Here is a 26,559-nt window from a genome sequence, read left to right as displayed (position 1 = left end):
GGATCTGAGGGAGGAAAAGTGGATCAGATGGGAGGAAGAGAATGAGGAACTAAAGATTTTGGTCCTGGACACAGTTCCTGCCCATTAATTGATTTAACTGCTTGATTTTTAGGGGCTACAGGATCAAAGTCTGGATTCTACTGCCAGCTCCATGAGGTGTCAAAAGAAGGTTATGGTGGTCATAGACCCCCACACGCTTCCTTCCTGAGTGGGGCCTGTGCTGTGCCTGTGTTCTGGGCTGCAGCTCCTTTTCCATTCACAGAAATCCTCTTGATGGCTTGGGGTTCGATAGCCAGTAGCAGATATGTTTTCTTCAAGGGAGGGCAGCATCTGACTCTCCTGCAACCACAGCTATTTTAGAAGAGGAGTGAAGTGCAGGGAACCCTACTGTAAATACAAAACCCACCTACACCCATGCCAGCTTTGCTGGGGAGGACCTCAAGCTCAGCACTGTTTCCTTGTTCACTCCATCAGCTTCCCACTGAGCTCAGATCCCTGCTGTTTCTCCCCAGGCCGAGCCACACACACAGTGCTCTGCAAAGCTAATACAATTATCTGTGTGTCAATATGCTGCCACAGTCCCATTTGGTCCCACTGGGGTCTTGTTGATATCTCACAGCTGAGCTGAATGTTAGTTCTGCACAGTTCCTCCTCGTTTACTGCCTGCATCAGCATCCAAAGTACCTGAGTTTGTTCCAACAGCCTTAACCTTGCCATGTCTTGTTGTCCTGTTTTCTTTTTGCTTAAGTGAGACTCTTGATATGCCTCATTTCAGTACATCTCCATCAGTTGAGAAGTCCAGTCCCTTAATAATTTTATTTGATGGATAAGCTCTTTGTTGCTTGGCAGTCCCTTGCTGAAGCAGGAAGCCAAGTACTGAGCTGTGCTATAGGCAAGACCTAGAATATGGGCACAGAAGGAATAAAGGCAGCTTTTTTTGGCAGAGAGGTCTTGAAAATAAATTGTGTGCAGGAAAACAGTATTTGTGTAAGGGAGCTCATGATCTGAGACTCCTGAAATAACCTTCCTGCATCATTCCTGGTTTTGCTGTCTGTATTAATATGTGTCCTCTCTTATTTTATATAGAAATTTCTGAAACATCCCTCTCAAACTTTCCTTTGTGGTGCAGCAACATCCTCACAAACTTTTAGGTCAAGTTATCAGGAAAAGAGGCTATAGCAATTGAAAGAAATTTGGCTGGCTCAGGGCTACCTCCTGGCTCAGGTCCTTAGGTTCAGGCATAAACTATATTTGAGTAAGCCTGCAGGTCTACCTCCTCTATTGCAATTGCCTTGGGGTTTGTTGTGGCCACAAGTAGCTGAGGCCTTGGATTGATGTTTTATCCAATATGATTATATTTGGAGTAGCTGAGGATTGTCTCATGCCACAGAAGCCAAGAATCAGCTTGCTCTCTGGTAAAATTGCAGTGCAGTCATTAGAGTTGTATTAGATTAGATAGATCTATCTATCTCCAGGGAGCCAGTACCATCTCTTTGTTTCAGTTCACATGGACAAGTCAAGTTCAATTTATTGGGTTTTTAAAGCCTAGTTTGTCATCTGACACCAGGATGTGACATGGCTGTAAAAGGGAGATCTCATTCATCAGCTTTTATGCATGTGTTTTGCAGCAGCAGCCAAATTCAAATAGCCAGCATCTAATCCCAAAACTCCTAATGCAATTATATTGGGAAAGAAAAGAAGTTTTATGTTTAGTTTGCCCTTCTACCTTTTTCACTACTGAAGCTGATAGAAGAAAAATGAGCTTAGAGTGAAACCTAAGGGTGGGTTCTTGGTTGATATCAAAATTGTCCCGGAAGCAGGGTTTTGAAGTAAGAATGATTGTGACATTGGGTTGGTATCTGATGAACTATTTTCATGATGACATTAACTTTTGTCAGGCATCTTTGTACCAGAGAGACTTTTCTTTACCATCACGTCTTTGCAGTCTCCGCTACAGACTTGCTGTCTTCCTTCTGTGTCTCAGTAATACTGTAGAACTTGTAGTGACTTAAATGTGTACAACAAAAGTTGCATCCCTAACTGGTATGGATCTTCTGAAAAATAAATGAACTGTGGATGCAGCCAGGAAAAAAAGTTATTTTCCAAGTATTGGTTATTTACTTAAAAGAATGGGCACAAGCTCTGTTCATTTGCAAACCATTGCAACTAGAGAATAAGGAATATAATGCTGCATTGCCAGTAGGTGATATTGCTGGCATATCTTAAGTGGAATACAATATATTGCTGCAAACTGGGAGGAGCTGTTGAGTCCCTCGAAGGCAAGGAGGCCCTGCACAGAGACCTTGATAAATTAGAGGACTGGGCTGTCACCAGCCATACGAAGTTCAACAAGAAAAAATGCTGGATTCTGCACCTGGAATGGGGCAATCCTGGATGTACAGACAGACTGGGGAATGAGAGGCTGGAGAGCAGTGCTGTGGAAAGGGACCTGAGGGTCCTGCTTGATGGCAAGTTGAATGTGAGTCAGCAGTGCCCTGGCAGCCAGGAGGGCCAAGCATGTCCTGGGGTGCCTCAGGCACAGCATCGCCAGCCGGGCAAGGGAAGGATTGTCCCCTCTGCTCTGCTCTGCACTGGGGTGGCCTCACCTTGAATATTGTGGACAGTTTTGGGCACCGCAGTGTAAGAAAGACATGAAACTATTAGAGAGCACCCAAAGGAGGGCAATGAATGGTGAAGGACCTTGAGGGGAAGCTGAATGAGGAGCAGCTGAGGGCACAGGGTCTGTTCAGCCTGGAGAAGACTGAGGGGAGGCCTCAGTTACAGCTTCCTCATGAGGGGAAGAGAAGGGGCAGGCACTGCTCCCTTCTCTGTGGTGACCCCACAGTGACAGGACCCCAGGCAATGGGCTGAAGTTGTGTCAGGGGAGGTTTACATTGGTTATTAGGAAAGGGATCTTCCCCCAGAGGGTGGTTGGGCACTGGAACAGGCTCCTCAGGAAAGTAGTTACAGCCCCAAGACTAGCAGAGCTCAAAAAGAGTTTAGACAATGCTCTCAGGCACTTGGTGTGGCTCTTGGGGATGGTGCTGTGCAGCACCAGGAGCTGGACTCGGTGATCCCTGCAGGTGCTTCCCAACTCAGCAGATTTGTGATTCCGTGAAACCCTTCTGAGTGCAGATGAAGTCAGAGCTGGCAGTCTGGGGTTTTTGAGTCACAGAATAATTGATTTTGATTCCTCAAGGGATCTCTGGAGGTCATCTGGGCCAACCCCTTACTCAAACCAGGGTGCACTTTGAATTTAAGTCAGGTCTTCTAGAGGATCCCATGGAAGTTTGATTGAAGCTGTTAAAGCCAGAATGAAATACTACCAGACTATATTCTTCGAGGAATAATTCATCAGTGCTCTAACTAGGTTTCTTTCTCCTTTAATTCCTCTGATTACATTAGTGACGTCCCACAGCAGGAAATAGGTGAATGCTCTCAGTCCTGTTTAACTGAAGAAGTGACTTTGATTTCATTTACTTATTTATTTTACTTTGAGGGAATTGGGATGAAGATACAAAACCTTGCCTTATCCAGGCAATCAAAATAAACTATGAATCTGAGAGGAAGAGGCAGAGTTAAACTTGCTCCAGCTGATAACTGCTGTGAAAGACTACAGCAAAGCATTAGGAAGTGTCCACAAACTATGTAGAATGGGTGCAGGCAAAGAAGCCTGATCCTGCGGAGATGTTTGCTGCAAGGACTCGGAGTCCACGTGCATCAAGTTTGCTTAGGGTCAGGAAGGCAGTCACTGGAGGGGGATAGTGTTTTCCATTCCTCTTCATCACTTCTCAGTGTCTCTTGGTGGCTCAGTTGACTCTTCTTAGGGCTTCACTGCTCACTGGTGGTAGAGGCCACGTCAGCACCATGCACAGGATTCCCAGTGCTCAGAGTTGTTCCTGAAGCTTCGTGATGAAGGTCCGGAGTCAATTTGCTGCTGGGGGGGGGGGAGGGGTTGAGGGAGGAGCTTTATTGGACTGGCTAATATTGCAGGAGTTAAATTCGGAGAGATGTTGTGCAGATCAGCAATGATTAAGGGAGTTCCAAAGGACTCCCAATTCCCCAAATCACATAATTTGCCATATGATGTAAAATTGATGAGAATAAGTAGTACCATATGGGAAGGGCATCCCAGGAGAGCTGCTGCTGAGTTTATAAGTACCTATGGCACTTACTGTGTTTGGTTAAAGACCTTTAATGAGACCCGAATTTTGACATCATACCCTCTTTTGAAGGCCACAAGAAGTAGGAGAGCTTCATGGCTAGAGATCATGCGCCATAAATGAAGATATAAATTCATTTAACCTTCAGAGGGGAACAGTGCCAAGAAAAACAAGCAGCTTTGGGAGTTTGTAAAGAGCAAATCTCTCTGGTCAGCCTCAGTCACTGCATTTGACTAATTAGAGGACTGGAGGTGATGAGGACAAAGCAAAGAACTGTATTTTAGCAGGGCATTTGAGGTTTGCAATTTGGGGAATTTCAGGCAGAAAAATGAAGACAAATCGGCTTAGAGGAGAGACATCCAGAGATGTAGGTTACACTTCTATCAGAAAGGGACAATGGCTGGCATGATTTTTGCAGGACAAAGGATGTCCCCTTGGTTTAGTTCTACAGCTGATTTTAAAATTCATTTTGAAGGTGATGAAGTGATGTAAAGTCAAAAGTTTTCTCTTAGAGTTCTTTTACATGGATGGAAGAGAAGGGAGAGTGGGGAGGATGCAGTCTGCCTTTCTACACTTTGAGACGAACTTGAGTTATCAAGGGAAGGTGATGCTTTTATTGTGTTTCAGAGAAAAGCCCCAACACAGCTTTCAGTCACATACTGTCAACAAACAAGGTCCTAATTCCCCATATCTGGTCAATCTCTTGGCCTTAGGGGAGTGATGGTTCACTGTGCATGGGTGATACTAAGACAGAACATCATAGACCTACACGAAGCCAGTGAATTTAGGAAGGCGTGGGATGGAAGACAGAGCAGACAGTCTGGAAGCACAGACGGTTGTTGCTCATTTTTTGTTAAATACTGTTGCTACCCACTACAAAGCATTAGCTTAATTAACTTAGGGACAAAATCTTCTGTCTTGGCGAAGTCCATCAACATCCAGGGAGTATTTGGTCCATGTTACAAATATGAAAATGAAATGAAGATTTATTTGGGTACAGTCTAATCACAGAAAAGCCAGCGTGTCTCAGAGATGAATGTACTAACAATTTCAAAAGTAGACAAATTGGTACTCTACCCTTCCATTGCTTATCAGATGTAAAGATAAATTGACTTGGAACCCTCAGTGTTTTACCTTTGCTTCTCAAAGGTGAATGGCATCCTGTAATTAAAAGCAAAAACAAGCTCTTATGCCCACACATTTGAAAAAAGAAAAAGGCAATGAAAAAACTTTGTCAGGCTGTTATTACTGCATGGTATTATCTGCTATTGATATTCCTGGTCTGACATTTTTAGATAATGCGGTCTCAGCTTGGGATTCGTGGATTGCAGTTCCTCTGCTGTGGTGTATTCTTTCATGGTTAGAATTTTCTGAACTTACAGCATTAAGATCGTCCTAATGATAGAACCAGAGCACACTGTTTGCCTTATTTATGCAGTGTGATTTCACTCTTTGCTCTTAATGCTATTTATCATGGTTAGTCTGGTCTTATCCTCTGCCTCCAAAAGTAGGTGATGACTAATGCTTCCAAGGAAGGAAGGATAACAGAATCTCAGGCATCCACAGCTGATTTCAGTCAGGTTTTTGTTTTTGATATTAGTAATCATTTTACCTCTTCTATTTTAAGTTACTATTCTTAAAAATGGCCTTACACTGTCAGCTACCATTTCAGAAGAGGTAGCTGGAAAATTGAAGACAGTTCAGAGTAAACATGCATGAAAGAATCAAGAGAAAGCTGTCCTTTACAGGGAGCTTAATTGAGACTTAATTTAAATGTTTTGGTTTGATTTAAGTAATGATCTGGCTGCATTCTGAAAGGATCTGCATAAGGAAGAGAGTCAAGTCTGTAATGCAGATGACAGGAGCAAAACAAAATGCAATGGCTGGAGGTGGAGCTAGCTAAATTTTAAGCCAGACATAAAGGAGAAGATGTAATTATGGTGCTTAATTGCTTGTCCACACAATTTACCTTATGCTGTGTTGGGTTCTCCAACACTTGCATTGTTTCAGCTGAGGCTACATGTGCTTTATAACAAATGTTCTTCAGCTCAGGAAACGCTTTGTGGAGCAGTAGTTGGTGATGGTTCAGATGGTCAATGAGAGGCTTTCAAAGCAGTGGCATAAAGAAGATTTAAGGGTTTTTTTGGTGGGGGATGAGGCAGTGAATTTGGGAAGGGGGTAATGCCAGAGTGGTCAGTGAGTAAGGAGTCACAGGAAAAGCTTTTGTAGCAGTCAGATCAGGAACGGAGCTGTGAATTACAGCTGGCCAAGGATGGCTGTGGGAGCGTGGCAGGTGATGGCACCACAATGACTCTCAGGCAGTGACATATGTAAGAGTAAGTTTAGAGTAAGAGAATTAGTTATAGGCCCAAGTTCTCCTGTGCTGTTTTGATTACTTGTCCACATCACAAAATGTTCTGCTCCAAAGAAGCTTCTGATGGAAAACCAGACAGTATTGCAGTGAATGGAGAGGGCACTGATGGCTTTGTCTGAAATAGCCAGGGTGTTCCACCGTGGAGAAGGCTGCTGAGAGGCGGGGGCTGTGCCTGCCTGCAGACCACTGTCCCTTACGTTCTTCCTTGTGTTTGGCCTTCTACCAGCTGACAAAAAGGAGGAAAAATAATAGCAAACCCAGAAGTTTAGCTTCAGCTTTTAAAAATAAATGAATTTATTTTCTTTTTCTATGATCTTGCAGAGTAGTTAGGCTAAATTTAATTGACACTGGGGAGCTGGGGCTGGAACAGATGAGGAAAAGGGAACTTGCTGAAAACACTGTCAGGGCACAGATAGCAAAAACGAGTTGCAGTAAATGCATAACAGAAAATGAGACGGGGAGAAAGAGGAAGAGAAAAGGCTAATGGGGAAACAATTAGAAAATACCACCATGGCCAAAACAAAGGCGTTAGAGGTTAGCCGAGAGGGAGCTGTGTGCCAGCTTACAGTCAGCAGCTGAGTTACAGCAGTGTGGTCTCCCTGCTCCCAAGCTGTCCATGGGAGCAGGCTGCTTTTTAAGCTCTTTCATTGAAATTCTCTCATTGTCTTCAGCCGTCCTCAGTGCTGTGCAACCTGGCTACTGAAGCAGATGTTCTTGGTTTGTGCATCACACAACCCGTCCCTGTCATCAGCCTAGCAGACCATGAGAGTTCAGTGGGACCGAGGCATGCTGCCTGGGGGGTGGTTAAGGAACATTCCAGAACAGGAATGGTTATAATCTAGTCAGTACTGGGATTTTGTTTTTCTTTTGCTTTGAATCAGTATGGAGGCACTGTCCAGGGTCTGAGGGTGCTCCATTGCAGCAGGATGAAATCCATCTCTTTTATATGAGATGTCAAGCCAGAGGCTGAAAACCTGTCAGAATTAAACTCCAGGATGCTTTTAGCGATGGGTAAGGTACAGTCATCTTTGGATGTAATAACTCTGCAAAGTGCAGACTTGTCCTGTTTAGCTCTTAAGGCTGACTGCCCTCATTGCTTTCTGCTCTTAAAACCTAGATAGTTGCCTGAGTTTTATTGCTGCTTTTACAGTTTTGAAGGATGGAGGAGGAGGAGACAGCAGTGTAGGTGAATCTACTGCTGGAGTGACGGTTGTTTTCCAGGTCCATCAGGCCTGGTCTTGGTAATGGGAAGTACCAGGCGGTGGGACCGTGGTTCCTGTGCCCTTGGCCCCCACCCACTATGACTGGTTTCCTCTCCAACCCTGTGGGGAGGACCTGCCTTTCACTTCTTGCTTTCAGAATGATGCTCTGCACTCTTACTGTAGTGTTGGACAGCAGGCCTGTGAGGGAGGAAAGTTGTGTCCTTGCAGCTCAGCCTTGGATACATCTTCGGGCTGCTCCTGCCATGTTCCTGGCTGCCTCATTTCTAGCCAGCTTCAGTGGCTTCCCTTCACTGGTATTCAATTCCTAGTGCAGCAGGCTCACTTCCTAGTGGTAGGAATTGTGAAACCACTGTCTGCATGTCAAACAGTCTGACTGCATGACCAGGAAGAGACAAAAGTGTTGGGACTGATGTTTGGCAGTTCCTCTCTCATGCAAGGAGTGATGGAGGTGGAAGATGACCAAAAATTGTCTACCTCATAGTGTTGGGTCAGACACTGGGGCTTAAAGTAGAAATTACTCCTCAAGCAGGAAACTGTTTCCTGAAGTAAATTACTGGTTGCAATAAGCACACATGTATATCCATCAGTTTTAGCATTGCTCTTAGCTGGAGGTGCTGGCCTTGCACTACCGTGTTGAGACCTTGATCCTATGTCTTGTACTGATCCTCTTCCATGATCAAATCAAATCTTTCCTGATTGGGTCACAGGTACCTGCTGGATTTGGTAGACTTAAGGGGTTCTGACACCAAAGCAGTGCATGGGCAGAAGTGACAGGGTGCTCAAGAGCTCCAGAATTAGCATTAACTTTCGTCTGTGTGGGGTCTTAATTTCTCCATCACATCTCAAATCCAGCTCCATAGGACCATCTGATGGTTCAGTAGGACCATCATTGCTACCCAGCGAGTGTGGTTTGTGTGGGGTGAAAAGCACTTGTTTATTGCAATGTACAGGATTTTTGTAGGCAATGTTTTCAGCAGCATGTGAACCCAGTTCTCAAAAGTGATGTAGGCTTTTAAGAGGCTAAAGCCAAAATTTTCATAAATAAGTAATAATTTGGGCTGCCTCTGTTTTTTGTTACACAAGTCAAAATGTCTAAAAGGAGCCTGGTTGTCAGCAGTTATGAGATTCTGGCATTTTTTCAAGATTGACATGCTTTTAAAATGTCTTAAGCTGGGCATTCAGAAATGGAGGCATCAAGAATGGTTAGCTGCTTTTCAAATCTGTTTTCTTAAAAGTCTGAATGAAAATCACTGGGGCATGGGGTCCTAAATGACATGTGAAAAAGTGCTAAAAGTGTATTTTGAAAGTGTGTCTGCCTATCTGTGACTAGACCTGTCCCCAGAGCACCTGCACTGTTGTACAATAATGTACTCAAAAAGGCCTAACAGGGAAAGGCAAATACACCCCTACTGTGCTGAATGCAGGGAGGGATTGATGGGCTGCTTCAGGGTATCAGCCTGTCTCTGCTCTGGTTTGAAGAGGGAAATAGCAATGATTTCTGCAGGTAGCAACAATAACCTGATCAGTAATTCTGACCTGCTGGGGAGAGAAAGACAAGTTTATATCTAAAGTTCTATACATTAGGAACAACGTGTTTAAAGTTAAGCATGCACCAGTTAAACATGTTTTAAAGGCTTTTGTAGGTTTGATTTCATAAACCAGCAAAATAGCAGGATTGCAACTGTTATTTCCCCAGCCTAAATTCCTAATGTACATGTGACTCTCTTTGTGTCTCCTCTCAGACCTGAATCATGTCCCACCCATCCTGGTTGCCACCCAAGAGTACCAACGAGCCTGTTGGTCATGTTACTGCAAGGATGGAGACCACACACACCTTTGGGACTCCCAGCATCTCTGTGTCCACCCAGCAGACCCCAAAGAAGTTTGCGCCTGTGGTTGCCCCCAAACCAAAGTACAACCCATACAAGCAACCAGGAGGTGATGGTGAGTATTTATTTTTTAGGAAGGAACCACAACTGCCTAGTTCAGAGGAACTGACTGCTAACACAGGCTGTTCTTGATTTGTTCTTCGTTGGTGAGTTTGTGGGAGCCTCTCTTTTTCAGATCATTCAAATCAAGAAGAATGTGAAGGTATCTCCTACCCTTGCTCTGGTTAGTTACCCACCTGAGAGGTGCAGGGCTGGGAGAGGGCACGAGGACAGATCTTTCTTGGTTTTAATTGAAAGCAGATGTCCTATGTCCAAGACTGGTACCTTTCAAGGGGTTTTGCTTGTTTGGTCCCTGCTGGCACATGATGATTCAAGGAGCTTGGGCTCAAACAGCCCTTTTCGGTATTGGTTCTTTTACCCCAGCACAGTGGGAATGCTTTACAAACAAGGGATTTATCTGTGGGAATAGGAGTATAATTGGAGGTGGTAGGGCATAAGTTTGGCCAATGAGTCTTGAAGTGTTTCTTCCCCAGTCTGCTGGCTGGATTGTTTTACTTTTGTTCTTTCCCTCTACTATGGAACACTCTTGAATATGAAATAATTGGGAGGATGTTTCCATGACCATTGCAATGGCCTCTGGAGCTGTTATGTCAGCAAGACAAAAGCCTGCCAGTCACTGTGTATCAGCCTTCCTTTACTTCTTGCTGTGAAAGTCCTCGTCTCTCGATGTAGTTGAGCAACAAGAGTGGGATTTGGGTTCCTGGCTCATGGACACATGGAGGGAGGGAGTTCCCAGTAGCAGGAGTGCGTGGCTGGGAGCACCTGGTATGCCCCTGGCTGACAATGGAGAGTTTGTGATGGAGCTGCAGCAGAAACAAGGTGAAGGCCAAGGATTTTAGGAGAGAGTGGTAGCTGTCTTGGCAGAGCATGACATTTCTATCCCTAGTGATTTCCTGTATACAGGTAGAAATGGGGGGAAGTTTTTCCCCTCCTCCTCTCCAGCCTTTCTCCAAAGAGAAGTTCAGTTGTGTTCAAGAAAATTGCCAAACCAGCTTTTGTATCTGGTTTTGGATGCTCTACATTGTTCCTTCACCACTTTTTCCTCTTTTGTGTTGAGCACAATGAGATAAATATCACCTGTATATGTTTTCTTCTTTCTGCTCTATCTTTTGAAAGTGTATGCATTTTCAGGAAGACTACAGAGTAATGGAAAAGAGAAGAAAAACAAAGCAGCATATTAAATCCTACACTTGAGTGATTTTCTAAAGCTAAGGACATTTTATAGGAAAGTTGGAAAAGCCTGATGAGTGTTTTGGTTTTTCTTCCTCTGCCGCTCTAACTTCGGAGAACTCAGAACGAAAAAAGAAAATGTGTTGGAGGGGGAAAAGCGAAGTCATATGCACCTGTTCTGCTGCCTTCAGTAACAAAACTTAGTGAGAAATAGGAAGAGAAAGACATTTGGAATTTAAAAAGTAAAAAATAATCCATTTCTCAAATGCAAAGAAAATGTCACCTTCAAGTCAAGTGGAAATTCTTATTTTTCTAATTCTCTTACATTTAAAAATAATAATGGAAAATGACCCTTTTTTCCTAGGAAATCTGTTCCTGATCAGTCAGTATTTTTTGTGTGAAAAAGGTCAGTATGTCTTAATTGTCAGTGCTTTAGTGATTGTAGGTCTGATTGTATGTGACTCAGGAACATTACCACCTTCTAAAAAAATTGTGCTTGCCATTTGGGGAAGGAGGTTTTCCCAAAGAGCAGAGCAGGCACTGCAGGCTGACAAGGGGACACAAGACATTCAAACGTTTCTCATGTGACCCAGAGTACCTGGGCTGGAAACCAGGAGACAGTTGGGAGCTCCCAGGGGCTTGGTCAGTGCAAGTCCCTTGCCTTGTCTGATGCTGGGCTTTTAGAGATCACATCATTATCTGACAGGGCTGGAAGGGCTCAGGGTTGGCCAAGACCTGGTCAGGGATGGGCTTAGTGAAGTGACAACATGCCTGCAGCTTAAACTAATCCACTTTCAGAAGGTGACACACTGCTGGTGGCTGTCAGCAGCCCGTGCAAAGCCATTGCCCATCCATATACAACCCTGAGAATGTGAGTCTTCTGGGATCTGGCAGGCAAGTGATGAAGGGACAGTGAGAAATATTTTGCTCGATGTGCTTCATTCACTTTCTATGGCTCCCTTCACTCCTCCAGGCTCCCTAATTTTTTTTTTCAATGACCTCCCTGATTTTTGCAGCAATGGGAGATGACTCCAAGCCCCACTGGTTCCCTGCTTTACAGGGGCACTATCATTCTGCCTGAATTTGTCCTCTGTTGGATACAGGTCTTTCCCACCTGGTTAGCTGCGAGTCTGTAGGTAGGGGAGCAGCAGCATCCCCTTGCACCCTGGTGTGTTTTCATCCCTCCTACCCTGCCACAGCTGCTTATCTGGAGGCACATGGGCTTCTCATGCATCCTTCTGCTGGAGATGAGTGGGAGCAACAGCACTGCTCTGGGGAAGGGCTGTCCTGGGGCTGTTGTGGGTCAGGGAGTGGCTGTGCTCATCACAGCCTTGCCTGCCCCAGTAGTGTCACTGGATTTGGCTCCCTGCAGCCTTTGTAGTATCTGGAATCTCTCTGGAAGACTGGCAAAATCTGTTCCTGGTAATTGCTTCACCTGGTTGCTTTTAATGTTTAGGAATATGTATCCTCTGGCCTTGTGGTTCTTACTATTATTTTGTGGGTGTGTTGCTTGCACGTAGAGGGTCTGTCCACCTGATCACATTTGTGTTTTTATTTCTTGATTGTATTAAAAGTAGAGGGAAAAGACACTGGAGTGACAGGCCATGGAGCAGGTACTGTGTGTACCCCCGTCTCCCTCCCATCTCCCACCAAAGCATTTCCTTGGTCTCACCTTGACTTCGATTTTACTTTTTATTTCCTGACACCTGCACAAAACTCATCTAGAAGGTGCTGATTAAAAGCTACTTAATGGAACTTTAACAGAAGTTAGAAATGGTTACATGACTGAAAAAAAGTGAAGTGGCAACAGCCAACATTTTATAAACCAGAAGCATTTTACTGTGATTTGAAGCACTCAAGGCATGTGTTTAGACCAGTGAAGTTGCAATTTTCCTGGTGCTGCCAGCCCCCCTTCTTGCTGTTTGCCATGCTGAGTTGCTCAGCTTGTTTTGGACCAGATTTATCAACTCATCAAAGCAGAGACCATGCCTTGCTCTTGCAGGGATCTGTTTGGGGGCCCCTGGGTATGACTGCAGTAGTGGTAAAAGTAATGATCATCATCATCAATAAGACCGCAGCTCTGCTTAGCATTCTGCACAGGTCTCTGCCATGCAGCCAGCCCAAGAGGCAGGCACAGCCTGTTTTTATAGGTCCTACAAATGCCTGCTGTGGTCTGAGCTGGGTTCCTGGAGGGTTTAGTACTTCCATTCCCCACTGTGATGGTTTGCAGGGGATTAACCTTGCCTGATCCTGGGAGGTGTGAGCACCACAGTTCCTGGGAGGTGCTGGTGCTCATCATCTTGGAGAGCTCTGTATTTACCCCACAGAGAGAGGAGAGCTGTTCAAGCTTGGGGAAGATCTTTATCTACAAGGTGAACAATTGTGCATGGGGAGGAAGTGTAGCTGCTGAGGAATTAGGCTGGAAATCAAAATTAGATGTCCAGACATCTGAGCCATAGCTCTTAAGAGTTTAACTGGGGTCAGGGGTGGTCCTTGGATGGAGCTAGATGTGTTTGAAGTTTAAGAGCATCTTCTCTTCATGCTGGGAGAAGATGAGTCCTGAGATGGATGAGGTATCAACCAGCCATGGGTCCTGACAGTCTGCTTCTTAGATATTTGGCTTCTTTCTCCATGCTTATGTGTTTGGTGTTTCCTGCCCCCTCCCTCTTTTCCTCAGCAGACCCTGCCCAGCAGTGTGCACAGTGGGTTTTGTCCTACACGGAAAATCTCTTAAAGAAACTAATATCTTTTTTCTGAGGGGTTGGTATTAATTTTGTTTCCTTTAAAAGCATTGGGTGCCCCATTGTTTAAAGTGCTCAGGGTCAGGTTGGAGAGGGGACCTGATCTAGTGGAAGATATCCCAGCTGATGGCAGGGGCTTTGGACTGGATTATTTTTCAAGGTCTTTCCAATCCACACCTTTCTGTGGTTGCCCTTCCTCCTTTCCCTGCCCCTTGCTTCTCTCCTGCTCTCCAGCTTTTAAACTTAAAATGGTATTTCAGCATCTTCAGCAGAGCTGGAGCCTTAGGGAAACACTGCCGCACAGGTGTTCGCATCGATGCTGGGCTCAGGAAGATGGAAGGATTTATAGCTTGCAAATGAAGCAAATTCCATTTTTGCCTTAGTTCCAGAAAATGAGGCCTCACCCTGCGGGGCAGACTAAGGAGGCATCTGGTGTGGGGTGAGGTTGATGATAGCTGATCTGCTGGCTTTGTGCCTGCTGCCACGGGGCTGCTGCTGCTGGGGTGGCACTGGGGGTTGTAAGGCCAGAATCGGGGGCTTCAGAAACATGTAAAAATCTGTTGTCAGTCGGAGGTGCTCAGAAAAGTCTGAGTCAGGGCCACTGGATGACTTGGGAGCAGTGAGTGACAAACTTAGCAGTGTGAGTTGCCTTTTGGTTTGGATCCTTTTGGTTTGAATCTTGTTTTGGTAACCACTTAAGTCCTTTCCCCCTTGCCTTTCTGCCTTGCCTGCAAATAAAGCTCTGTGAGGCCAGCAGAAAGAAGACTCTGCTGAAACAGGTGGAGCACAGTGGTGAGCTGGGGAGGCTCAGCTGGACTGCAGGGTTGGGCTTTCCAGCCCAGCATTTGTGAGCACTAGGGCAGCTCCTTGGGGATTGAATACACCTCCTCTGCCACTGTGTGCAGTCACTTGAAGGATGATTTCATGGCAGTGGGGAAGGATATGAGTCCATCCTTGCCTACTGGAAGTGCAGATCATTGCATGGCTCCCAGGAGGTCTCCTGCTCCTGCAAAGATGACTCTTTCCATTCCGAAAAAACCAAATCTGTCATATTCTTGCAATGTCTTTTGTTTGTGTGAACAGGACTGTGTGTTTTTCTCAGTCTGCCTGAGACAGAACGAGATGCTGCAGTGCCAGCCCTGGTCAGAAAGGGATGTGCAGGCAGAACCCTCACTGGGCATTCACTCCTTTTGGGGGGCTGCCCAGTGCTTGGAGGTGCTTCTCTGTCACACTCTGGGGCTCTCAGGACATGCTTTACAAAATTAACCATTTCAGTTTATGCTCTTGGGTACTTCTAAATTCAGTATTTGTTAGTGCTGATGTCTTTCCTTGTAATTGCCATCCTTGGTGAATATAGTATTTGCAGAAACAGTTAATATGGATTTAATAATGGAAACTAAATGAAGGGATGAGACTCAAAGCAAGCTCCTCTCTTCTCCTTCCTTTCCTTGGGCACCTTTCTGATAGGGTGGACAACAGGTCTCATGTGAAGGTCTTTGAGGTTTTAATTACTTTTTTTAAAAAACATCTCCTTCCATTTACCTTGGTTGGAGAAGTGGGCTAGTGATTCATGAGACAAGGCAAATAAGCAGGACCAGCTCCAGGGCAAGGCTCTGTTCTGGGTTTGCCAGAGCTTGACTCTCTGTGCCCTCCTCTTCCTCATGTGTGTGGAGGCTTTTGAGCACTGGCAAGTTATGTTCTGCTATGTCTGTAGGGGTCTGGGAGCATGACTTAGCAGGCTGTTTGTTGTTTTGCTGTTGGGGTTTTATTTTTTTCCAGGCAGATATACCTAGTGGGTTTTGTTTACAGCAGCTGCTATCAGTAGCTCTGTCTTAGTTTTTGAATCTTGGGTATGGATTTATTGGACTAGACACCCTGTGTTGTAGCTGTGCTGTTCTCTGCTCTGCAGTCTTTGACAGTTCATAGGGGCCCACAAGGTCTAGAGTCTATTCATTACTTGTATTGAGAGCCCTGAAAGAATAAATTCAGGCTGACCTGACAGATTCTGTGGTTGTTTTGGGTTTTTTTCCTGGTTATCTGTGCTGGGTCTGTTCCATAGCAGGAGGAATTGTCACTAGTGGAAGGGCTGTGTTGGCTGAGAGGCAGAGGGGTGTTGTACCTGCTCCTTGGAGTATCTCAGGAGCTTCTGCAGTACTGTACTGGTGGTTGGAGGGAAGCTGGGATGCAGGCACAGTGAGCTGTCTCAGCCATGCTCCTGGAGTGGTTTTGTGTGTGCATTGTTCAGCACTAACATGGGATGATGCAATTATCCAGAACTGGACAGGCAGCAGGAGCTGTCTTGCACATGTTAGGAGTTATGCCTGTGGACCCTTGCTGCTGCCCAGATGAGGCATGGGAACACGTTGTTATTCTGAATTGAGTCCTGTGAGTATCAGAGTATTTCCAGTGGGATCTGCTGTCCCCTCTCTTGCTCCTCATTTCTGCCGCCAGCTGAAAAAAAATCATTGATGCGTCATGGGGGAGGCAGTGTCTCAGTGGTGGGACCAAAAGATAGGCTGAGAAGTGCTCTAATGCTTTTCTGGTCCCATTAATTGCAGTGGATGCTGTTGTCCCATCCCTCACTGGACAGAACTCATGGAGCTGAAAAATGTGGTGTGAGTAAAGAGGTCACTGACCTTACTGTTGCAAATCATCCTGACTGGGCCTGAGCACAGCCTCCATGTCAGTTCTTGTTTATTAGAAAAAGCTTTTTAAAGTGCATATTATAAACTTTTAAAGTCTTTCTTAATCCTTCCTTCATTTTTCCATGTGTTTTTTGTGCTGAATGAGATGCAGCAAATGAAGCAATACTTTATTCATTAGTGTCAGAACTGCATCATCTACAGGCTCTTATAAAATGCAGCCGGTGAAAATGATCTTGGGCTTGCTACCTTCACACAAGAGCATTTAAAGTACAAACAAAGCCCCTGAACACCACAGAACGTGTGGGAAGGCAGGGGTCCCTTGTTAAGGAGTAGCTGTGAACCAGTTTGGGGCAGCCTTTTGGAAGTGTCCACTGATTTCTCTCTGAGGACATCCTCTCTCCCGTTGGTTAAGAACCAAGCAAAACCAGTTGGAAATGAGTGGTGGTTCTCATTTGTATAAAACTGGATTTAAACTGCCCCAAGCAAGCTGGGCCATGTTGAAGAGGCGTGGGACCGAGCTGGTGCCTTTGTGCCTGGGCAGCGTCGCTCCACTCAATAACTTTTGAGTTACGGGCGTAGGGATTTATGCCCAGCTGTCTACAGCACAGTGACCAGTGTCAGGACCTGTGATTCTCACCAGTGTGAATAAACTGGCTCTGTGTGGGGCCCTCTGTCTTGATAGCAGTCATCCCAAAAGTTGTGCTGGATAACAGTGTCTGCATCTGTTGGTTTGTTTTTTTTGTTTTTTTGTTTTTTGCCAGACACAAATCTGTAGAACTGTGTCCTGGCTTTGCTCTCAGGATGAGCATTTTCTTTTTTGAAATACCAGCTCAGAAGAAGGCCCTAGGAAAAATGCAGCATAAAACAAGGGCATAAAAACTGTTATTGAACCAGTATACTTATCTGTAGTTCACAAAATGTCAAGTCAAGCCACCAGGTTTTATTAAGTATTCTGACTGTGTTTTGTTAGAATTACAAATATTAAATTTTCACAGGCTCTGGAGCACATTGCCTCTTATTTGGGAACTACTTGAAGTAGTGCCTAGCCTTGGGTTTCATTCTGGTGAGTGAGCTTGTATTTTCTCAGTTATTTGGTATCATAAAGCAAACACTGCACTTCTCAGCAGGTAGATTCTTAATTTTTTTCTGCCTTGACTATTTTTTCTCATTTTCGTTTTCTCCTGTCTGTCTGTTCTTCCAAGATACTATATTTAATTTTTCCACTTCATTATTTCAAACATCGAATAGTGATTCATCTTAGCAGTGGCCTGTTCTGTGAACCACAATAGCTTGAGTAGAATAAAGAAAAAGGGCAAAAAAGGGAAGGGAAAAAGAGAAAGAAAAGACTTTTCTGACACACTGAAATGGAAAGGAACCATCGTTTTATAACGTGAATTGCAAACATCTGTCATCAACCATATCAAACCTTCTGTTAAAAAGATAATGTTTGTCCTATATGTAGTTTTACATGGCTGTATATATGTAGTTTTACATGGTGCCCAGTCAAAGCAAGAGAGCAATGCTAATGCAGAAATAGCTTGAATTCAAGCAGGCAGCACTTGTCCCTTTTATTTTAATCTGAAATGTTAACATCCTCCAGATGCTAGTCTGTTAAATAATAACAATTGTTATAGGACAGTTAACAGTCAAGTAATACTTTTTTTTTTCCCCCCCTGCTTCACACAATGCTGCTTTTCTACACACTGAAAACTAACCATTATAGTAAAGGATTTTATGTATGTTTTTCCTTTTCTCTGCGTCAAGCTTTCTTATTTTGCCAGGCTGAGTCCTGCTAAATCAGAGCAACCAGTAAATGTCTATTGGATTATATTACAGGTTGGTGTAATAAAAGGTTGGAAGAATGAATGAGCAACTCTTGAAGCCACAGAAGCTGTGCTTGTGGCCAGAGAGCAGGCATTTCTGGCAGTGAATCCTACACAATTACAATTTGGACTAAATATACAAGGCCTGAAATGTTTGTTGCTAAGCAAAGCATGTTTAGGTGGGGTTGGCACAGGAATTGAGGGTCCGTGAGCAGGACTGAGAGTCCCGTGGCTCTGCTTTGCTGGGGGAGGGCGATTTTGCAGGAGATGAGCAGGGATCTGCTGTGGTTCCTAATAAGCAGTGAATTAGTTTCCCACTATCTGAAAATTCCCCTCCTGTCTTCCTTAACCAGCACGTGCACTGCAAAGTCACAGCCATGGAAGAAAGTGCAGGCATGCTCCAGGGGCTTGACTGGGGATTTACCCAAACTATTTGAGGAGCTGAAGTGCGAAAGAGTCACATGTCTCTTCCAACTCTTAATTCCTGTGATGACAATGACTACGGAAAGGTTTTGATTTCGTCTAGACATGACCCAAATCATAAAGCCAAGCCTGGTGTTAAGGGCTGGTGGGTAGAAATTGCACTGTCATGACAGCTGGCATTTGTTGTGCAAAGCATTGAATTTATGGGAAATGACATGGAGATGAGGAAGGAACCTGTGCTCTGGGTGGGTCATCTCTGTTACAAGGCCCACTTGAGAAGTTTTATCAACTGGTGTTTCTAAATACTCTGTACTACCTGTGGCATGAGGGTCTGCCCAGGGGTCCTGCCACAGGAGTTGCCCTGAGTGAGCTGGTGGGAGGAGAGGAGGCCCTCAAGAGTACGAAAATGGTACCAAAACAGTGTGGGTAAACACAATCTTTCAAAAGTAGATTTAAAAAAAGTGAATGTGGTGAGGGTTGAATTCGTACTGAGTGGAGACTGATGGTCTCTGAGGTTGGTGGCCCCATCCTTAGAAGACCAGTTCTTTGGTAATAACATCAACAAAATCAACTTTCCTTAACTTTTTGCCCCACGTACCCCTCAGTGCAAGCTCCCAATCCGTGCTCCAAGCTTCCTATCTCCTCTGCTGGCTCCATCCCCTATTCTTTTTTGCAGAGAATACAGTACCAGGCTGTGGCTGCGTCTGCGTGAACTGAGAGCCTGTTGGGCATCCCCGTAGCTCCCTTGGGACTGCTGGACACCTACGGTTGGATATATTTCCAGCTGCTTTCCTTATCCATCTCATCTCTTTGCAAGACCAGGTCACCTCTTAGCCTCTCAAGGGCCATGATCAGCTTTACAGCATGCTATCAGACCCTTCAAGAGAATGTTCTGACCCAAACTGTGCTGTCTGTTTGCAAAGTTTATTTTTCAAGAGAATGAAAAGGAATAATCATAGTTCCTAGGTCACTTCTCAGGAAGGGTAAGAAAGGAAGGTTGCTCAGTGAGGATCCATTAACACCGTTCTGGCTGTCAGACGGTGAAGCACAGGAGGTAAAAGTCCATTCTTCTCCCTTCCCAGTCCTGTGATTTAAAATGTTTGAGCGTGCACTTCAGAGCTGGGGAAGTAAAAGCCCCCAGTTGTGCCTGGAGACTCTCCAAAGGCCATGGCGAGCGAAGGGGCTGTGGAGTGTTAATACAGTCCATTATTTTGTAACGAGCCCGATGTTCTTGTATGAGCCGTGTCGGGCTGTTGTCTGCACGCTGTCTTTGCTGATCACAGTAATCGGGTCATAAGAGAGGGAGAAGTAATAGCGCGTCTCTTAGCAACCAGCCCCAGGAGAAAGAGAAAATTACTCAAACAGACTATCCAGCCAGGGAAGTAGAAAGATGAAATTTTCTGAAAGTCTGTTGGAAAGTGCTCAGGGACATAATTCTTTTATGTGTGAGATCCTTACAGGCTGGATCCAATAGTATCAGATGCTTTTTTTTTTCCTTGTTGTCTTTCTGGTAAACTTTTATTTTTAATTGGCCTCATGGAAAAAAAAAAAAAAGGGGGGAGAACCTTGTGAAACAGAGACATTTTGAAAACATAAGGGACAGATTTTTGTATTTTTGACGATGCCAAGGAGAAGGGAGGGAGGGGAGGTCAGTGTGTCTCAGGCAGGAGATGAGGGGAGTCTCTTATCTCTGCATGAGTGCTTTGAATGCTTCCCATGTCAGTGTGAGCCAAAGCACGTTGCTGTATCTGCCAACGCTGCAGTGGCATGTGCAAAACAAACTTGTTGGGTCTCCATTGCATAGCACAGGGTGTCATGTCTCATGAGTGTCACAAACCGTGTGCTGTGGTGATTGATAGCTTGGCAGAGAGCTGGACCTGACCTGCCCTCCCAGTGGCCGTGCCAGGAGAGCCCAGCTGAGAGGCCAGGCAGAGCAGGTACTGGTTGAGTTCCTGCCAGGAGCCTTTCTCTCATTGTCTTGGTTTTTTGTCCTCATTTAAGCTACTGGTTTGTGTAAGATATGTAGGGAGATATCTCTGAGACCTTCTCAAAGACCATTTGGGCAATGTTGGCCCCAGGTCTCAGAGGGAGGGCAGTGGCAGGAGCAGTCTGGAAGTCATAGTAGTAAATTAAAACATTTGCAGTTTTTGTATGGGATGGGGACAAGTTTGTGTGCTTGTATCTTATACTTCAAAAAGTTTCTTTTTCATTCCAAAAGTTGCACTTCTGTGGTCAGCTAGTCTGCATCCTTCCCAATGGGGTATGCTGACTGCTTAGGGAAGGGGACCAAGCCTGGTGTGGTCTGCCCATCCTTGCTAAGCAAGAGCGTAAATCTGTGTGTGTTTAATGGAAAGAAAGGGAAATACTCTAAAATGGTTGAGAGTGGCCCAGATTTGTGGTTGCATCCTTAAAACTATTGCAGGGACAAAATGTTTCTGAAAGCCTGGCTCAGTCCCTGGCTTTGAGGAGACGTAAGGGAGCTGTTGCATGTGTGGAGGGGAACAGGCACTGATCCAGCTGCTAGTCTGTGCCCTTCCTCTGCTTTTGTGTTCTCTGTGATACCAGGGCACATCTAGATTGTTCAGGGGGACCAGCTCACCTCTGCAGGTGGTAGTTTGATGATCAGTAACAGGTCTACTTGCAGATTCATGTGGTTTACTGAAGGGTACAGCCATTCCCCCTGGGGATCCTGGACAGTTGGGTAAAAGGTTCAGGTTGATCTGGACTGCTGTGGTCGAGTTGTTGTTGGTACCTGGGTTTGTTCAAGTCTTGCTAAAATTTTTGGAGACAAGGATGACTTCAACATCTTATCCTGGAAATAATCTGTAGAAGAGAGGAGAAAAACCTCAACCTTGCAGCTGTACTGAATGAATATCTTAGGAGCAACATCTACTACTGTCAAAGAAAAGTGAGATAAGGAACACTATTAATTGTGACTTCTTCCAAGAAAATCATAGAAGCTGCTGCTTTGCTGTCTTGTCATAAAGAAGAAAGACTTTCTTCCTTAAAAGTTTAGTAATTGAAGACTTTCCTTGCTATTTTTGTGAGTACCAGTAAGTGATGTTTCCTGGAAATTTTCCCCCAGCTCTATAAATACCATCCCAGGGCTTACAGAAGTGACTCACTTTGGGAAGTCAACACCATGCACTTCCTCAGCACGGCCTGGCAGCCCCCCAGCCAGAGCACACAACTTCTGCAAAACTGCCAATTGGTTGTTCATCTGCAGTACAATTGGGCTCCTTCTTGAAAACTGAATTCCTGTTGCTCATTCTGGCCTTCCTGTCAGGTTAGAGATGATGGCACAGGGGGCAGAAGAGGCTAAAGCACAGTTTGAGTCTGGAAAGTTGTAATTGGTATTTTGAGGTGCCACCTTTCCTCTTGTTAACAAGCTCATTGAATGACCCCGACTGACAGATAGATGAGATGTTCCTAATTGCCATATCTCACTGTCCTGGGACCAAGGTTATCTCACAGACCTTGCTTTTGAAATTGGGTCCTTTCTTCCTTCCCGTTAACTTTTGACATCACTTTTGTACCAGCTGGGCACAAATAGAGCCATTTGTAATTCTTTGTGTGGTGCCCAAGGAGAAATAGAACCTGGCTGACTGAATTAATTCTGCAGGCATAGAGGGAAAATTACACTGGGAGCTCAGGTCTGACACAGCTGTCTTACGTAAAAATCAATTTATAAAAACAAGAGGCAACTCATGAGGGAAGTGTGAGTTGGGTAAAATCACAGCTGGTCTGCATCTCCTCTGGTATCAGCATGGATGGGCTACCATGCAGTCGTACCAGATAATGCATGAAGTATTCCAGTATCTTCCTAATCTTCTACTTAGTCCGTTCAATGCCTTGGATTTGAATTAAATTAATAATCGATCTCTTCTTGTTAACCCAGCCCTGCCAACTGTGATCCTGCTGAGTCTGACACTGTAACCTTTTTCTACAGCCGAAATTTCAGTTGGGTTTGTAACAGGAGAGTACTTGACCGACTTCTCTTGGTGCATCAGGTGCTCGGCTTGTGTGTGTGTAAAAATGGGACACAGGCCCTCAAGAGGTAGAGATGACCTTGTGGCAGCAGGAGGAGGTTGGGCTGGTGGATCTCCAGCTGCAGATCTCTAGGTTTTGTTCAATTGTTTACATCCCTCATTAGGGTCTTTCAGACTTAGCTGCAGGAATGATTAGTTTGGCTGAACCTGAAAACTCATGATGTTTACAACATTTCTCCATGCCAATAAATCATTCTGATTGGACAGACAGAAAATACTTTAAATTTAGCAGCTAATCCAACACAAGGGATATGATGCGTGACCACAGCTGAGATATTTCCCTGCAGTCAGGGTTGGACTTTTTAAACAAGAAATCTTTGAATCATCAGGATTCCATTCTGAGTATATGGTGTTTTCCTGAAATCATGGAGACAACCTAATGGAGGGTCCATTTGCCTTTTTATGCCTTCTCATGTGGGAAAACCAGTATAATATTCCTGTTTCTGGTGCGCATTTAGCGCTGCCTCTTTGCATCCAAAAGTGCTCTGGCTAATGATCCCTTTTGCCTCAGTGAGAATGTGTTTTGTAACTGCAGTAGGGAAACAAATAAAAGAGAAATAAAGTAGCAGGGTGACTATTTTGGGAGATGAGCTTTCGCTTGGTATGTTGATTTTCCGAAGAGATATGGCACATCCAGTACCTCGTGTAAGTTGACCATCCACCATGGCATGGGACTGTGGAGCGGGAATATTCCATTTTAAGACTCTGTTGGGCAAGACATGGGCTCATGTTTAATGAATGTTGCCAACTATTTAAAGTGCTGTGAATTCGACCTGTGAAACTGGAGGCGGAGGTGACACAAGTTGGAGAATCTGGACCTAAATGTCAGGGCCTAAAGGTCACTTTTCATCAGAGCAAAGTGCAGTTGTCACCACAAATGTGGGGCTGCAGGAAGGGCATTGTGAGGCTCCCTGTCTATTTTATCAACTGCTACTTGACCAAATATGCTTAGTTTGCACTAAGTCCAGAGGGGCTTTTTTCTGACAAACCTGTCCAGCAAATGTGGTTCTGATTGTATGACTCAAACTCCCCTTTTTTTGTTTTTTTGTTTTTTTTTTTTTGGCTTTTTTTCCCCCCCTGTGATCGAAGAGCTGTGGAGAAGTTTCTGGGCATTTGGACAGTGGCTGAGATGAAACTGAAATCAGAGCTTTCTCTTGTAGCAGCTCTGGCTCCATCATGCCCAGAGTAATGAAAGCTCTTTATGAGAGGAGCTGGAAAACTCATGAGGCATCAGAAGGAGCAGGAAGACGCATCTTATTTCTCTAAGCATTTAATTGCAAAATCTTTTCACTACTTATTAAAATGATTAGTCAAGACTATTGGAAGGCAGTGAATGTCTATTTGTGGGGACTAGGGAAGGTTTGATCGTGTCAGATTTCTTACCTCCTTGTTTTTCCTTCTTTATTGCGAACAGTAAATGATTAAAATGAGGGTATGCGTTGAAAAGATTTCTAAAGAGAGCTTGGAGGATTCTGTCCTTGTTTGTTAATTATTTGGTATGGAATAATCACCATTTGCAAGTGGCCAAGAAACAACAAAGCATTTTTTTGCTGCTCCCAATGCTTTAACATGCTGTTTGAGAATGGAATCTTGGTTTTGTTTGGTTGTCCCTCATTCAGTGGTACCCCAGGGCACATTTCCCCCTGACGCTTGCACAGCCCAGTTGCTGCTCCGTTAGGTCAGTGATGGCTCCTCAGAGAGGATTTGTATAGAGGAAGACCTGAAACCAGATACTTCTTATCAGGGGTGGCCCACTAGAGCTGAGAGAAGGCACAGCCTGCAAGGAAAAGAACACTTCTCGCTTTAGCCAGTAGCTCTAGTTTTTATTGGGAATAATCTGCACAGGGACACAAATGTGTTTTCTGTGAAAATGTCAATTTTATATCACCATATTGATGTACTTTTAAAATATTTGTTGGAAAACAGGAGAATGGAGTTTTCTGTCTTTGATAAATATTTTCCTGTTAAGGTTTGGAAGCTGTGTCCCAGGGGGCTTGTTCAGGTCCTGTACTTCAGCTGTGGGCTGATCTTCATGGGCAGGGGGCTTGTTTCACGGCTGGCTGGCATGTGGAGATCAGGGACTGCTGGAATCTCAGTTGGAGCTGTGTGTTTGTAGCTCTCATATGAGTTAGTGACTGGAGTGGATAACTGCATTATCTTCAGGTCACCCTAATGACTCCAGTGAATGTCACTGATCACAATTATGTCACTTCCGAGTCATCCTGTGTGTGCTAGTAACGTTAAGAAGGCATCTTAAGCCCAAAGGGAGTCCTTACTGACCTGCTCAGATCTTAGGACCAGGAGCGTGGTGCTTTCAGTGCAGGTGGGCTGGTGGATTTGTATGGCACATGGCCTTCCCTGGGGGCTTGGGATGTTGCTTTGAACATAGTAGAGAAACTTCATCCATTTCTCATTGTCTTGACATGTTCTTCATCGACATTGGTACCTGATGAGCGAAGTGTTGCCTCTCAGACTCCATTGACCCATCGCCTGTTGCCTGTTGTCTCATGAATCTCCCTGTGAAGCTCTAAGTAAACACCCCTGGGTGGAATCAGCAGGTCATTTTTGTGGCATTTCTTGTCAACTAAACAGTAATTCATTAAAAATTTAATGACTCCTTTGCTCTGGAGAGGAAAAAAAAGAGAGCTGGCGCCTGCCTGTAAAGTTTCTGTCTTGTATTGTTTGGCAATTTTTGTTTTGTTTTGGAGATCTTTTTATATTTTATTTTGAAGGAAATCAAGTTGATAAACTAAAAGAAAGCCATCTTATTACAAAAAGCTTGAGTGCTTCTGAGAACATTTAAAACAAGGATGACTAGAAATGACCTTTCCATCCTGAAGTGAACTTTGAGTGTATTCTCCCTTTGGCATTTCTAATGATAGACTTTCCATCTGGTCTTTGCTTAAAAGCTAAGATGCAGCTTGGGCTTTTTCATGTAAAAACTGTACATACTCTAAAATTAATCCTCTTGATCATTTCACTTCAGGGAGAGGAGTGCAGAAACACTGGGAATATTCTCTTATTTTTAACAACTCCAGTCCTTCTGAGAGCAGATTCCTTTTGTTCCAAATAAAGTGGATTCTGATTTGAGGGAACCCTGGATTTCCCTCTGCTTAAATTTGGGGAGATTATACCCTCTAGAGGAGATTTTTAATGGGAATTAAAGAGATGTTAGTGGCCCTGGTGGGATCTGAATCGGTGGGGAGGGATTTGTGGTTACTTTAGCTGCCCTGGGCAATACTGTCATTTCTAACACTGAGAATTCCCTGCTCCCAGTTTCCTGTAGTGATTCCCCAAAGCTGAATGTACAAGAGGGAAATCCTAGCAAATGAATGCTTCAGGGAAGAATTGGGGATCTCCTGAGAGCTACCACTGCAACCATTTAGCCTCATTTCGGCAGAATCTTTGGGGAAAGTACGTAAACTGATCCTTTTGCTTAGCAAAGCATTCCAGCAAATGCCTAATTTGATACATGCTTTGTGAAGACCCGTGAGACATAACATTTAAGAATGCACTTGAACTTCAGGGTATAACTGAGCCCCTGCTGCATGCAAGCACGTGTATACAGGAGGGGGAGTGTTTCTCTGGATCACATGTAGGAACATCAGACAGCAGATTTTTAATTTTTTAAAAAATTTCTTCTTCCCTGTAATGCTAATTGCCACTGAATGTGTTTTCTCTCTCTCTGTTTTTTTTTTTGTTTGTTTGGGTTTTTTTTCCTTTTCATCCTTCTATTCAATGAAATGCTACAAAAATACATGTAGGTGGGAGATTACTGGTGAGCCAACCATTCCTCAAACGTTTTTCTGGTGGGAGCAGCCAAAAGTAAGTCTGTTAGCAAAGTCACATTTCTATCAGCACTGCATATGTGGCATGCATAGAAAACAGGTTTTCTGAGCATCAAGAAGGCTGCAGAACAGCAGATGTGCTTTGGGGGTCTTGGCAGGTAGATACTCTGCTGAGGGTATGGCATTTTTGCTGCAGGTTCTTCTGGTGACC

The 26,559-nt window shown here is 44.5% G+C and overlaps 1 protein-coding gene across 6 annotated transcripts in view; it reads left to right on the top strand.

Moving 5' to 3' along the window:
* LPP (LIM domain containing preferred translocation partner in lipoma) overlaps positions 1-26,559 on the top strand; it is a 323,633-nt gene that overhangs the window by 106,823 nt on the left and 190,251 nt on the right. For all 6 annotated transcript variants that reach the window (XM_082288305.1, XM_082288308.1, XM_082288304.1 and 3 more), the window contains exon 3: positions 9,503-9,704. In XM_082288305.1, the coding sequence (XP_082144431.1) occupies positions 9,564-9,704 (141 nt within the window). In that variant the 5' untranslated portion in view covers positions 9,503-9,563. The remainder of the gene's footprint in view (positions 1-9,502; positions 9,705-26,559) is intronic.

The sequence above is a fragment of the Coloeus monedula genome (genome assembly GCF_965178545.1).
Source record: "Coloeus monedula genome assembly, chromosome: 10".
Lineage (NCBI taxonomy): Eukaryota > Metazoa > Chordata > Aves > Passeriformes > Corvidae > Coloeus > Coloeus monedula.
The sequence above is the reverse complement of the archived record's forward strand: the minus strand, read 5'-3'. Positions and strand labels throughout refer to the sequence as shown.